This window comes from Callithrix jacchus, chromosome 12 (assembly GCF_049354715.1).
Source record: "Callithrix jacchus isolate 240 chromosome 12, calJac240_pri, whole genome shotgun sequence".
In the NCBI taxonomy this organism is placed as follows: Eukaryota; Metazoa; Chordata; class Mammalia; order Primates; family Cebidae; genus Callithrix; species Callithrix jacchus.
Genome location: NC_133513.1, coordinates 29,944,670 through 29,958,192, shown reverse-complemented (window position 1 = coordinate 29,958,192; position 13,523 = coordinate 29,944,670). Strand labels below are relative to the sequence as shown.

The 13,523-nt window shown below is 49.1% G+C and overlaps 1 protein-coding gene across 1 annotated transcript; it reads left to right on the top strand.

The window, feature by feature from the left end:
- The first annotated feature begins 6,291 nt into the window (after window positions 1–6,291).
- DCTPP1 (dCTP pyrophosphatase 1) lies at window positions 6,292–12,184 on the top strand. The gene is made up of 3 exons (XM_002756066.6): window positions 6,292–6,440; window positions 7,144–7,254; window positions 11,345–12,184. Exons 1-3 carry the CDS (start codon window positions 6,340–6,342, stop codon window positions 11,643–11,645), a joined length of 513 nt encoding a protein of 170 aa, XP_002756112.1. The 5' UTR covers window positions 6,292–6,339; the 3' UTR covers window positions 11,646–12,184.
- The last annotated feature ends 1,339 nt before the right edge of the window (window positions 12,185–13,523 follow it).

Here is a 13,523-nt window from a genome sequence, read left to right as displayed (position 1 = left end):
AGCGTGTGCTCGTCCTACCTTCCACAGGTTTTTGCGTAGAGAAGCAGCTGGCGGGGGGGAAGGAGAGAGAGACAGCTTGGGAGAAAAAGTGTGTTTTTAGTTTTGGCTGGCTCGGGCTGCCGCGGCTTGGCGCATTGCTCCAGTTTTTCCCGCAGCTGCGACTGCTTTTTAAAGAGACAGGACAGAAAGCAAGTGAGAAGGGTTTAATATTTTTACTTACCTCTCCGAAGTGTTTTCCTTCTTACACTTCACTCCTTTTGCCCCACGTTGGGTGCCAATTCTGTAAAAGAGTTTTTTTCTTGGATGTTATAGGTTCTTGGTCTCCAACCTCTTAAAGAATAAGCGGTGCGGCTGCCTCAGCTGCACTGTATGCTCGCAAAGTAAAATATCGGACACAAAAAAGTGTTGCAGAAAGGTGATTTTATTTAAGTAAAGAAAAGAGAAGGAAAGGAGAAGAGAAAGGCTTCCACGAAAAGTGTGGAAGGGAAATCCCGGAGGGGGCTCCCACCGTGTGGGAGGGGATTCCAGAAAGCTGGAAATCCGTTGCAGGTGAAGGAGCATGGACTTTTATCCTGGGAAAAAACCCCCACCTTCTCCAAAACCCTGGGTCAATGAAAGGAGTTTCTTAGAACTTCCACTGGAGTAACTAACTTTTAGTTTCTTCCCACGCCAGCGAAATTCAAACATAAACCGTTTAATCTCCCTGATGAAGAAAGATCGGAGGGGGGTCATGGCGCCGGAAAATTCTTGCCCTTAAAGCTACACCCCCTTTCGAACCTAGAAAAAAAACACATTCCCTCACTCCTGCCTGGGCCTCCAAAACTGCTGGGAATATAGGCATGAACAACCACGTGACTTCTTTAAAGAACCTAAGGACATTTCCCAGAAATTTCCAATAGACTTCCTCCAACTTATTACCAAGAGAACATGCTCATTCATAAACCAATCAATGGCCCAGGCAATGGGAACACTATGACCAAGTCAAGTAGACCAATTAATTGGAGGAGCGTGGGCCCCAGAACAAAATGAAGATTCTGCAAGTGGCTGGGCGCAGTGGTTCATGTCTGTAATCCCAGCACTTTGGGAGGCCGAAAGGGGAGGATCACTTGAGGTCAGGAGTTTAAGACCAGCCTGGCCAACATGGTGAAACCCCATCCAGTTTGAGTTACAAAGCAAGACTCCTCAAAAAAAAAAAAAAAGATTATGCTAGAATAGAAGAGGAGCCAGGCATGGTGATGCTCACCTGTAGTCTTAACTACTCAAGTGAGCTGTGATTATGCCACTGCACTCTAGCCTGGGCGATAGAGCCAGACCCGGTCCCCTCTTCCTCCTCAAAAAAAAAAAGAGGGCCAGGCGCAGTGGCTCACGCCTGTAATCTCAGCACTTTGGGAGGCCGAGGTGGGTGGATCACTTGAGGTCAGGAGTTTGAGACCAGCCTGGCCAACATGGTGAAACTCTGTCTCTACTAAGTAAAAATACAAAAATTAGCCAGGCGTGGTGGTGGGCCCCTGTAATCCCAGCTACTCAAAAGGTTGAGGCAGGAGAATCACTGGAACCCGGGAGGTGGAGTTTGCAGTGAGCTGAGACCGCATCACTACACTCCAGCCTGGGAGAGAGCAAGACTCTGTCTCAAAAAAAAAAAAGCCTGGGCGTGGTGACTCACACCTGTAATCCAAGCACTTTGGAGGCCAAGGCGGGTGGATCACCTGAGGTCGGGAGTTCAAGACCAGCCTGACCAACATGGTGAAATCCCGTCTTAAAAAAAAAAAAAAGAAGAGGAAAAAGAGCAATTAAGGGCGGGGCCCGGTGGCTCAAGCCTGTAATCCCAGCACTTTGGGAGGCCGAGGTGGGTGGATCACGAGGTCAAGAGATCGAGACCATCCTGGTCAACATGGTGAAACCCCGTCTCTACTAAGAATACAAAAACTTAGCTGGGCATGGTGGCGCGTGCCTGTAATCCCAGCTACTTGGGAGGCTGAGGCAGGAGAATTGCCTGATCCCAGGAGGCGGAGGTTGCGGTGAGCCGAGATCGCGCCACTGACTCCAGCCTGGGTAACAAGAGCGAAACTCTGTCTCAAAAAAAAAAAAAAGGAGCAATTAAGTAGGTAAAATACAGTGTTTACTATGTATCTTCCTGGACCATACAATCTAAAGATACCCCCACTCACTTTTCATAGTATGTATGTATGTATTGAGACAGGGTCTCACTCTGTTGCCCAGGCTGTAGTGCAGTGGCTGAATCATTTTTTACTTCAGTCTTGACCTCCCTGAGCTCAGGTGATCCTCCCACCTCAGCCTCCCGAGTAGAGTAGCTGGGACCACTGGTGTGCACACTGCGCCCAGCTATTTTTTTTTTTTGAGACACAGTCTTGCTCTGTCACCCAGGCTGTTGGGCAGTGGCACAATCTTGGCTCACTGCAGCCTCCACCTCCCGGTTTCAAGTGATTCTTGTGCCTCAGCCTCCCAAGAAGCTGGGACTACAGGTGTGCACCACAACACCCAGCTTAGTTTGTATTTGTAATAGAGATAGGGTTTCACCATGTTGCCTAGGCTGGTCTCAAACTCCTGACCTCAGTGATCACCCTGTCTCAACCTCCTAAAGTGCTGGAATTACAGGTGTGGGTCACTATGCCCAGCCTTTCTATCTGGCTGACTTGCCAATTTCAGCCCGTGGACTAGGTTTCCTCTCAATCCTCTCTTCACATACCAACATCTAGAGGAAGAATAGTATTAAAAATATAGTCATGGCTGGGCGCGGTGGCTCACGCCTATAATCCCAGAACTTTGGGAGGCCGAGGCAGGTGGATCACAAGGTCAAGTGATTGAGACCATCCTGGTCAACAAGGTGAAACCCAGTCTCTACTAAAAATACAAAAATTAGCTGGGTATGGTGGTGCGCGCCTGTAGTTCCAGCTCCTCGGGAGGCTGAGGCAGAATTGCTTGAACCCAGAAGGCGGAGGTTGCGATGAGCCGAGATCGTGCCATTGCACTCCAGTCTGGATAACAACAGCAAAACTCCATCTCAAAAAGAAAATATATATATATATATATATATATATAGTCATATTTAATTTTCTTCATAATATTTATCACCATTTCAGGCAGTACAGCATAGGGTCTAATAACAAACGGTGAAGCTAAACTGTCTGGATTTGACACCAACTCTACCACTTTACTAGCTGTTAAGTGATTTAACCTCTCAGTTTCCTTATCTTTAAAATGAGGATAAGAATAATATTACCTACTGTGGGTCAAGATGGCCGGGGGGGACCTATGTTAATTCTAGCTAAATAATTATAAGCTTGCTTGGCGCAGAGTACGCTGAAGTTTACACACCGAACTAAACTATATTATTGGTGCAGTTAATTAGAAACCAAGCAGTAACAGGAGGCCTAAGGTGAAGACCTAAGGTGCAGTGACACCGGGGACACCGAGGGGTGGTTGCACAACAGGCAGCACTGCTCTGGGCCCACGAATGCCTTCTCAGCATGGAGACTGCATGAGGGTCTCGCAAAGATCTCTGAGAAGGGAGGAGACCTCGCTCACGAGATCCAGGAGGGTCTTGGCAGATGGGAGCTGTCAAGGAGAAAAGCCTTGCAGGGCAGAGATCATGGAACTCCTCAGGCTCTGCCTAGGTTCTCAGAATATGGAGTGATTTTAATTGCTCTAGGTCCTCAATGCTTGGGAGATAAAAGCCCCTTGATGCATTGGGTGTGGTCAGACTGGGTGGCTCCTCATCCGCTATACTTCTGATGCTGCGGCACCCTGATAACAGTTGGTGATAAACTCAGAGTACTAGTTTAACATGTCTTAGAAGGATCTCAAGTGCTCTCCCCTCCATCTTACCTACCCCTTCTACGCCCATAAATTCAATGAGATTATGCACATAATAAAAGTGTTTGGAGCCCAGAGCTCAGGATAACGTAGTTCCCCTGGACCCATGCTGTAAATTTCTACTCTTGTGTCTCTCTTTTTCTTTTAATTTTTTTTTTTTTAAGAGACAGGCCAAGTTGGCCAAGTTGGTCTTGAACTGCTGACCTCAGGTGACTCGCCCACCTCCACCTCCGCCTCCGCCTCCACCTCCCAAAGTGCTGGGATTACAAGTGTGAGCCACCTCATCGGGCCGTGTCTCTGTCTTTATTTTCTTTTCTCAATCCCTCGTCACCACCGGAACTAAGGGCACCCATGTACAGGGTTGGGGCTGGTACCCAACAACCTACCATATAGGTTTTTGTGAGGATTAAATGAGTTGCTGTGAGGATTAAATATGTAAAATGTTTAAAACAGCTACTCTAGTTCCAGTTCATTCCTGAGGTCCTGCTGTATCCTGGAGATACTCTTATATAACCTTAAAATAAATGTGACATGGAAATTGCCCCGTAAACTGCATACCTCAACCATACCTCCGTTTTCCGTTGAAACTGCTCTCTGTAACCCTAATGTGACAGGCAAGCAGTCCAAACCAATGCCATTTTGGCCCCTGTGCCATTTTAAGAAAAACTAAGACTTGTAATAAGTGACTAAAGTCTGTAATTTTCCACCCTACCCAGACGATGTGTAAATTAACGCTTATCTTGACTTCTGTGAACCCCTTAAGTAACAATCGGAATGTTCAAGGTCCCCTGGCCCTCGGAATGTCCAAAGTCCACTGGCCCTCACCCCTGCCCAGAAGGTGGTTTACAGGCATAAAAGGTCTTGACACCCTCCTTTAGGGGCCACGGGTTAGAGACACGTGAGTCCTCCATGGCTGACAGCAATAAAGACCCTGTAATTTGGTCCAGTCTTTGTCTCAGTGGTGATTTCGCACTCGCTTGGTTACAACATAAATTCCTTTTGGCTGGTGGAGGTGGCTCCTGCCTGTAATCCCAGCCCTTCGGGAGTTCAAGATCAGCCTGGGCAACATGGTGAAACCCTATCTATTAAAAAAATTAAAATAATAGATTTCTTTTTCTTGCCGAAACCAGTTTAAACTTGTTTCTGTTGCAGGTAGTCAATTTTAACTGTTGAATAATATCATTTGTATAAATATACCACCATGTACCCATTCTTCCATTGATAGTCATTTCATTTTCAATTGTTTTTCACTCTTACAAACAAAATTGTAACGAACTTCTTGTATATGTCTCTCTGCATATATTCATTAGTTTATCTAGGGTTTATACCTAGAATTGAAGTTGTCACAGCCTTGGGATTTTAATTTCCAAAACCTGACTCTGCCTTTTCCTGCACTTTCTTACTCTTTTACTTCCACCAAGCTGGTTGCCTCTTTAACATCAGGAAATCAGAGATAGTAGCCCTAACAAGGGGACAATCATAATCATTCTTTGTAAGACTACACCTATTCTAGAATTTCATAAAGATCTCTGCTCCTCCCATGGCTAATAACTCAGTGGTTCTGATTTGAAAGCAGCAACTCTGTGTCTCGCCACCTAGCGTATTCTCTGGTGTACGTGAGCCTGGAGTTCTCCGGTGTGTGGTGAAGGAGTTCTGCTGGGGACCCATGAGGCTGGAGACGCCGGCACAGACCAGACCATAAACGGGCCACGTGCTTAGGGCAATGTATGCTGCGCTGGGGCCTACTGCCTTCCTTAGGACAGGGATGGAGCGACCTCCATCGTTTCAACCACAGGACACAGCTGTGGCGGGGAGCTGAAGTGTGACCCAAGACTCGAGTCCTAATCCGGTCTGATCTTACGCCACTTTTTCTCTTCAATCTCATCCAAATAGTGTGGGGGTCAGCCTATAGGGTCCTCAACGTCCTTAAACCCTGAGATTTAATATCTATGCAAAGGGCCTTTCATTTATATCGGGTTTTCCACGTGGCGGACCCTCTTCCGCCGCCATATTCGCTTTGGCGCCCTCTGTCGCCCATAAAGGAAGTGACGCGCCTGCGCTCCCCCCGCCTCTGCCGTTCGTCTCTTCCCCAGGTCGAATTGGTAGGTATATCTTTAAGACCTTAAGCAGGGCTGGTCCGAAGGTAGTGAGTTATCTCGATTGTTCACAGTCAGTCACAGATCGAACTCCTTGTTCTACTCTTTCCCCCCTTCTCACTACTGCACTTGACTAGTCTTAAACAAAAAAAAAAAGACCTTAAGCAGGGTCTAGCGGAAAAATTCTGGGGCCTGAGACCAGAAGCGCGCACTTGAAACTCCTTCAGATTGGCCCAGTGAGGGAAAGGGCGGGCTCTAGCAAACTCCAGCGAAGTCATTGGTCTCTTTCCTCAGGCTCCGCCCCTTAGGGCAATAGAGAACGGTCGTGATTGGCCAGAGCTCTGGAGGCGGGGCTTCGAGCGTGGCGCGTGGGTTTTCGGTGCAGTCGGGGCTGCAGCGGGTGGGCAGCATGTCTGCAGCAGGTGGGGAGGCTCCTGGGGACACGGATGGAGAGGGCACTGCTGCTGCGGGTCGGTTCAGCTTCAGCCCGGAGCCCACGCTCGAGGACATGTAAGCAGGCCTGGCCCAGCTCGGGGTGGGGAGGTCGTCTCGTTCTCCCGCGTTTTGGGGAAGCTTCCTCCACGTGGTTGGGAAGCGGGTGGGCAGCGGGGCTCGGGTCCTGGCTCTGCGGGCTGTCCCCAGGCGAGCCTTCTTACCTCATCTGCAAAATGGGCACAGCGGTGCACACCTGAGGCAAGGGAAATTGGGTGATGCCCCCAGTGGTACTAGGAACGCCCTTCAGCCTAGCCCTGGAAAGATGCTGGCACCCGAAACCGCCTCTGCTCTCAAGGCGCCGGGGTTACGAGAGGGTCAAACGAAGTGCTGAGAGGTGGGAGACCTTATTTCTTGCTGGAGGAAGTCAAAGAAAGGCTTCTTAAAGGAAGTGCCTGTGGAACTACCTTCTATAAGAGAAATTGGATTTTGATGTGCGGCATTTCCAGGTGGAGGAAACTGCAGAAGTAGCAGCAGGAGATGGAAAAATGAAGGTTTTGTTAGATTTGGCGAGATGTTAAAGGCGGCTCAGGGGCACGTCCATTTTACAGATGAAGGAATCAAGTTCCGGAAAGTGGACAGGACCTGCCTAAGGCCATCCAATCAGTTTCAGAATTTCCTAGTCCCAGGCCCACATTACATACCACTGGGGTATCTGCCTCTGGCCCCTGCATCACCCTCTAACCTGAGACTTGGTCTTACATCCTTTTTCCTATTTCAGCCGCCGCCTCCATGCTGAGTTTGCTGCTGAACGAGACTGGGAACAGTTCCATCAGCCTCGGAACCTCCTCCTGGCCTTGGTCGGGGAAGTTGGGGAGCTGGCAGAACTCTTGTGAGTTGATGGGAAGCTTCCTGGACGTGTCTGTGTTGTGGGAGAGGGGAGGGGAACATTTATTTGGTCTTCAGACATTCATGGGTTCAATTTCCCTTCCTCATTGCAAGGCTCTTTGCTGGTGCCGAGGATGCAGAGAGAACTCACCGGTCCTGCCCTCTAGGGGCGCCCAGCCTCCTGGAAGAGAAAGGTGTGAGAGTAGCGGGCAGGTCCCGTTTTCTAACTAGGAACAAGTAGTGGCAACAACCCTTTTCCTTTTTTTTGGAGACTCGCTCTGTCGCCCAGGCTGGAGTGCAGTGGCGCAATCTCGGCTCACTGCAACATCCGCCTCCCGGGTTCAAGCAATTTTCCTGCCTTAGCCTCCCAAGTAGCTGGGAATGTAGGCACCCACCACCACACCTGGCTAATTGTTGTATTTTTTTAGTGGAGACGGGGTTTCACCATATTGGTCAGGCTGGTCTCAATTTCCTGACCTCAGGTGATCCACCTGCCTTGGCCTCCCAAAGTGTTGGATTACAGCCCTGCCCAACAACCTTTTTCCTTTGCCTCTGGGGCTGAAAGGAAGGTATTCTGTAGAGGACCTTCCTGTGGTATTCCAGACATGGGAAATAATTTGCAGAGACAGTGAGGCAAGAAAGGGCAAGTTCAATTCAGGGAAAATCTGACACTCCTTTAGTGTAAGCATCTCGGGAAAAACCAGGGATTTGGGATTTGTTTTCTCTGATGTGTACCAAGTGCCCAGCGTATTGTAGGCACTCAGTAGACATGTGTTGGATGAGCGATAGGGTTGTGGAGGAGAGGGCTGGGAGATGAACCCACAAAGATAAGATTAGGGCTAGAGCGTGATAGAGAGTTTGGATATACTTTAGATACTGGACCAGGTATCTATAGGGCAGATTGGATGGATCACTGAGAGACTGGGCAGGGGACACCGGAGAGTTGACTGGTGTTGACCAGGCAAGAGGCAGTGAGGGCTAGACCAGGATAGTCACTGTGGATAAAGGAAAATGGACACAGAGATATATGTGAGGGCAAGTTATTTATTTGTTACGGAATTTTCTTTTTTTTTTTTTGAGATGGAGTCTCACTCTTGTTGCCCAGGCTGGAGTACAGTGGCGTGATCTCAGCCCACTGCAACCTCCGCCTCCCAGGTTGAAGCAATTCTCCTGCCTCTGCCTCCCAGGTAGCTGGGATTACAGATGCCAGGCTGATCTTGAACTCCTGACCTCCGGTGGTCCACCCGCCTCCCAAAGTGCTGAGATTACAAGTGCCCGGCCTTTTTCTTTTTTTAGAGGGAGTCTTGCTCTGTCACTAGGCTGGAGTGCAGTGGACCATCATGGCTCACTGCAACCTTTGACTCCCGGGTTCAAGTGATTCCCCTGCCTCAGCCTCCTGAGTAGCTGGGACTACAGGCAAGTGCTACCACACCTGCCTACTTTTTTGTATTTTTAGTAGAGACAGGGTTTCACCACGTTGGCCAGGCTGGTCTCCGTCTCCTGACTTCAAGTGATCCACCTGCCTCGGCCTCCCAAAGTGCTGGGATTACAGGTATGAGCCACTGCACCAGGACATATTTTTTTGTTGTTGTTTTTAAGAGTAAGGGTCTTACTCTGTTGCCAAGGCTGGAATGTAGTGGCGTATTCATGGCTCACTGCAGCCTCAGCAGCTCAAGCGATCCTCCCACCTCAGCCTCCCTAGTAGCTGGGACTACAGACATGTACCACCACCAAGCCTGGCTCGTTTATTTTTATTTTTTGCAGAGATGGAGTCTCGCTGTTGTTGCCCAGGCTAGTCTCAAACTCTTGGTCTCAAGTGATTCACCTGCCTCAGCCTCCCACAGCATTGGGGTTACAGATTGAACCCCACTGCATATGGCCTCGTGACAGATTTATGAACATCAGCTATGTACTAGGTTTCTGCCTTCACAGTGGAAGGAGATTGACAATAAATCAGTAATTTCATTTTAGAAGATCTGGAATTATGACAAATTCTATGAGGAAAGAACACAAGGTGATGACCCAGCCTGGCCAACATGGTGAAACCCCGTTTCTACTAAAAATACAAAAATTAGCCAGACGTGGTGGTAGGTGCCTGTAATTCCAGCTACTCAGGAGGCTGAGGCACAAGAATTGCTTGACCTAGGAGGTGGAGATTGCAGTGAGCCAAGATCGTGCCACTGCACTCCAGCCTAGTCAACCGAGTGAAACTCTCTTAAAAAAGCAAAAAAGGGCCAGGCACAGTGGCTCACCGCTATAATCCCAGCACTTTGGGAGGCTGGGGTGGGGGGCAGATCACCTGAGGTCAGGAGTTCGAGACCAGCCTGGCCAACATGGTAAAACCCCATCTCTACTAAAAAATACAAAAATTTTCTGGGCATGGTGGCAGCGCCTGTAGTCCCAGCTACTCAGGAGGCTGAGGCAGGAGAATCGCTTGAACTTGGGAGATGGAGGTTGCAGTGAACCAAGATTGTGCCACTGTACTCCAGTCAGGGCAACAGAGCAAGACTCCATCTCAAACAAACAAAAGACCAACCTGGCCAACATGGTGAAAACCTATCTCTACTAAAAATACAAAAATTAGCTGGGTGTGGTCACAGGTGTCTGTAATCCCAGCTACTCAGGAGGCTGAGTCAGGGGAATCACTTGAACCAGGAGGAAGAGGTTCCAGTGAGCCGAGATTGCGACATTGCACTCCAGCCTGAGTGACAGTGAGAATCCATCTCAAAAGAAAACCCAAAAACCACAAGGTGATGAGCCAGGTGGTGACATCTAGGCTGAGACCTGAATAACAGGAAGGACCTAGCCCTGGGACTGATGGGGGAGGGGGAAGCATTGAAGGCAGAGGGATCTGTGAATGCAAAGGTCCTGTGACAGTCTGGCTTGTGTGCAAGGCGGAACATGCTAGAGTGGCCTTGGGTGGGGAGTAAGAGACAGTAGTGGGCAATGGCCTTGGAAAAGGCAGGGGCAGCCCAAGAAGGACAGGAGGGCTTGGTCAGGAGTTTAGATTGTATTCCAAGCACAGTTTGGATTTTAGCAGGGAAGGAGCAAAATGTAATTTGTGCTTTTTTTTTTTTTTGAGATGGAGTCTCTGTCACGCAGGCTGGAGTGCAGTGGCGCGATCTCAGCTCACTGCAACCTCCGCCTCCCAGGTTCAAGCAGTTCTCTGCCTCAGCCTTCTGAGTAGCTGGGATTACAGGCACCCGCCACCACACTCAGCTAAGTTTTTTGTATTTTTAGTAGAGATGGGGTTTCACCGTCTTGGCCAGGCTGGTCTTGAACACCTGACCTTGTGATCCACCCACCTCAGCCTCCCAAAGTGCTGGGATTACAGGAGTGAGCTACCATGCCCAGCCTAATTTGTGCTTTTAAAAGTTGGTCTGGTCCTGCTGAACACTCTAGAGTAAAAGAATAAAAGTCAAAAAAAAAAGGATGGTCTGGGCTGGGTGCCTTGGCGCTCACCTGTAATCCCAGTACTTTGGGAGGCTGAGGCAAGCAGATAACCTGAGGTTAGGAGTTCGAGACCAGCCTGGCCAACATGGCAAAACCCCATCTCTACTAAAAATACAAAAATTAGCTGGGTGTGGTGCCACATGCCTGTAATCCCAGCTACTGTGGAAGGGAGAATTAAGGCAGAAGAATTGCTTGAACCCGGGAAGTGGAGGTTGCAGTGAGGTGAGATTACACCATTGCACTCCACTCCAGCCTGGGCGACAGAGCTAGACTCCATCTCAAAAAAAAAGATGGTTTGGGTGGGAGTAGAAGATGAGTTAGCAGGGAGATGAGTGGGGAGGCTTCTGCAGTGGTCCTGGTCTGAGGTTTGATCTGGGGTGGTGATGGTTAGGGCTTGGGGAATTAGAATTGTCTCAAAGCTTTGTCTTAACAAATGAAATGTCCTTTTGGCCACTCCTTGGCCCACGAAGAGACACAGACATCTTGGTATCATCTATTGGGGTTTCTTCCCCACCTGACTCTTCCCAGGGCCCAGATGGGTTGGGTCATCCTTGGAGGTGGGCGTTATTACTGCAAGGACTGGCAAAGCCCATAGCCCCAGGTTACATCTGAGTGCTTGTCTGTTTGTGTTCTGCCCCTAGTCAGTGGAAGACCGATGGGGAGCCTGGCCCCCAAGGCTGGTCCTCCAGGGAACGGGCTGCCCTTCAAGAGGAGCTTAGTGATGTCCTTATCTACCTGGTGGCATTAGCAGCCCGCTGCCGTGTGGATCTGCCCCAAGCAGTGCTCTCCAAAATGGACATCAACCGTCGCCGCTACCCAGCCCATCTGGCCCGCAGCTCTTCCCGCAAGTATACAGAATTGCCCCACGGGACCATCTCTGAAGACCAGGCTATGGGGCCCTCGGATCTTCCCTGTGACTCCACGGGCCAGGCCTCAACCTAGAAAGATGGCCATAGGACTTGCAACTTAGGGTAGTGTCTGAAGAACAGAGGGTGGCTTGACTCTGGAGCCTTTTTCTAGTCTTTTCTGAATAGATCATGGGCCTGAGGCCTCCACTTCCTGAGGTCTGAAGCTCAGCAGCTGCTAGAAGGTTGCCTCCTGGTGTTTGCTCTCCCAGTAAAGTGGTTTTGAGTAATAACTTCTAGATTCTTCCTGGATGGCCAGGGAGGCTCTCTGTCTCAGCAGGTGATGGTGAGGGGACCAGGGGTGCCTCTGAGCCCTATTCTCATTTCCCTATTGAACCTTCTGCCTGTAGGGCAGAGAGATCTGGTTTCTAGAAAATTCCCAGTAGGATGTCATATAAGTTCCTTCATCTCCTTTTAGAGATTGGAGACTGTAAGAGTCCAGATGCTGGAGCCAGGCTGTCTGGGTTCAAATGCCATCTTTGACACTTGCAAGCTGGATGACATTACTCAAATTACTCAATCTTTCTGCACTTCAGCTTCCTCGTCTGTAAAATAAAAAGAATAGTGCCTGCCCAATAGAGTTGTGAGGTTTCAGTGAGTTATGTGAGTGCTCAGGGCAGGCCTGGCACATGGTAAACTATACTTGGTAAGTTTGTGGTAATTGTTATTACCTATTTGCCTTTTTAAATTCTTTATTTTATTTATTGTTATTATGTATTTATTTATTTACTTTTGAGACAGTCCCACTCTTGTAGGACAGGCTGGAGTGCAGCAGCACAATCTTGGCTCACTGCAGCCTCTGCCTCCCAGGTTCAAGTGATTCTCATGCCTCAGCCTCCTGAGTAGCTGGGATTACTGGCGCTTGCCATCACACTCAGCTAATTTTTGTATTTTTATTAGAGATGGGGTTTCACCATGTTGGGCAGGATGGTCTTCAACTCCTGACCTCAGGTGATTTGCAACCTTGGCCTCCCAAAGTGCTAGGATTACAGGCGTGAGCCACTGAGCCTGGCTGGTTTACCTTTTTATTTTATATATATATTTTGAGACTGAGTCTCACTGTCACCCAGGCTGGAGTGCAGTGGCATAATCTTGGCTCACTGCAGCCTCGACCTCCCAAGTTCCAGTGATTTTCCTGCCTCAGCCTCCCGAGTAGCTGGCGCTACAGGTATGTGCCACGATACCCAACTAATTTTTGTAAGTTTAGTAGAGAGTGTTTCACTCTGTTGGCCAGGCTGGTCTCGAACTCCTGACCTTGTGATCTGCCTGCCTTGGCCTCCCAAAGTGCCTGGGTTACAGGCATGAGCCACCACACTGGGCTTTGTTTGCCTTTTATTCTCAACTATCAGGGGCCTAGAGCAGGAAATCATCAGGGTCAGGTCTCTGATTTGGGGCGAAATAGGGCTTCCTCCTATTTTACCTCCTATAGGGTAAAAGTAAAGCCTACCCACCCTGCCGCACCAAGGCCAATTTATTGTTTTTCCTCTCCACCTAAAGATAGTGTTGAGGGCTGGGCATGGTGGATCACCTGATGTCAGAAGTTCAAGACTGGCCGGGCGCGGTGGCTCATGCCTATAATCCCAGCACTTTGGGAGGCCGAGGCGGGTGGATCACAAGGTCAAGCGATCGAGACCATCCTGGTCAATGAGGTGAAACCCCGTCTCTACTAAAAATACAAAAATTAGCTGGGCATGGTGGTGTGTGCCTGTAGTCCCAGCTACTCGGGAGGTTGAGGCAGGAGAATTGCTTGAACCCAGAAGGCGGAGGTTGCAGTGAGCGGAGATCGTGCCATTGCACTCCAGTCTGGGTAACAACAGCGAAACTCCGTCTCAAAAAAAAAAAAAAAGAAGAAGTAGTTCAAGACCAACCCAGCCAACATGGTTAAACACTGTCTCTACTAAAAATACAAACATTA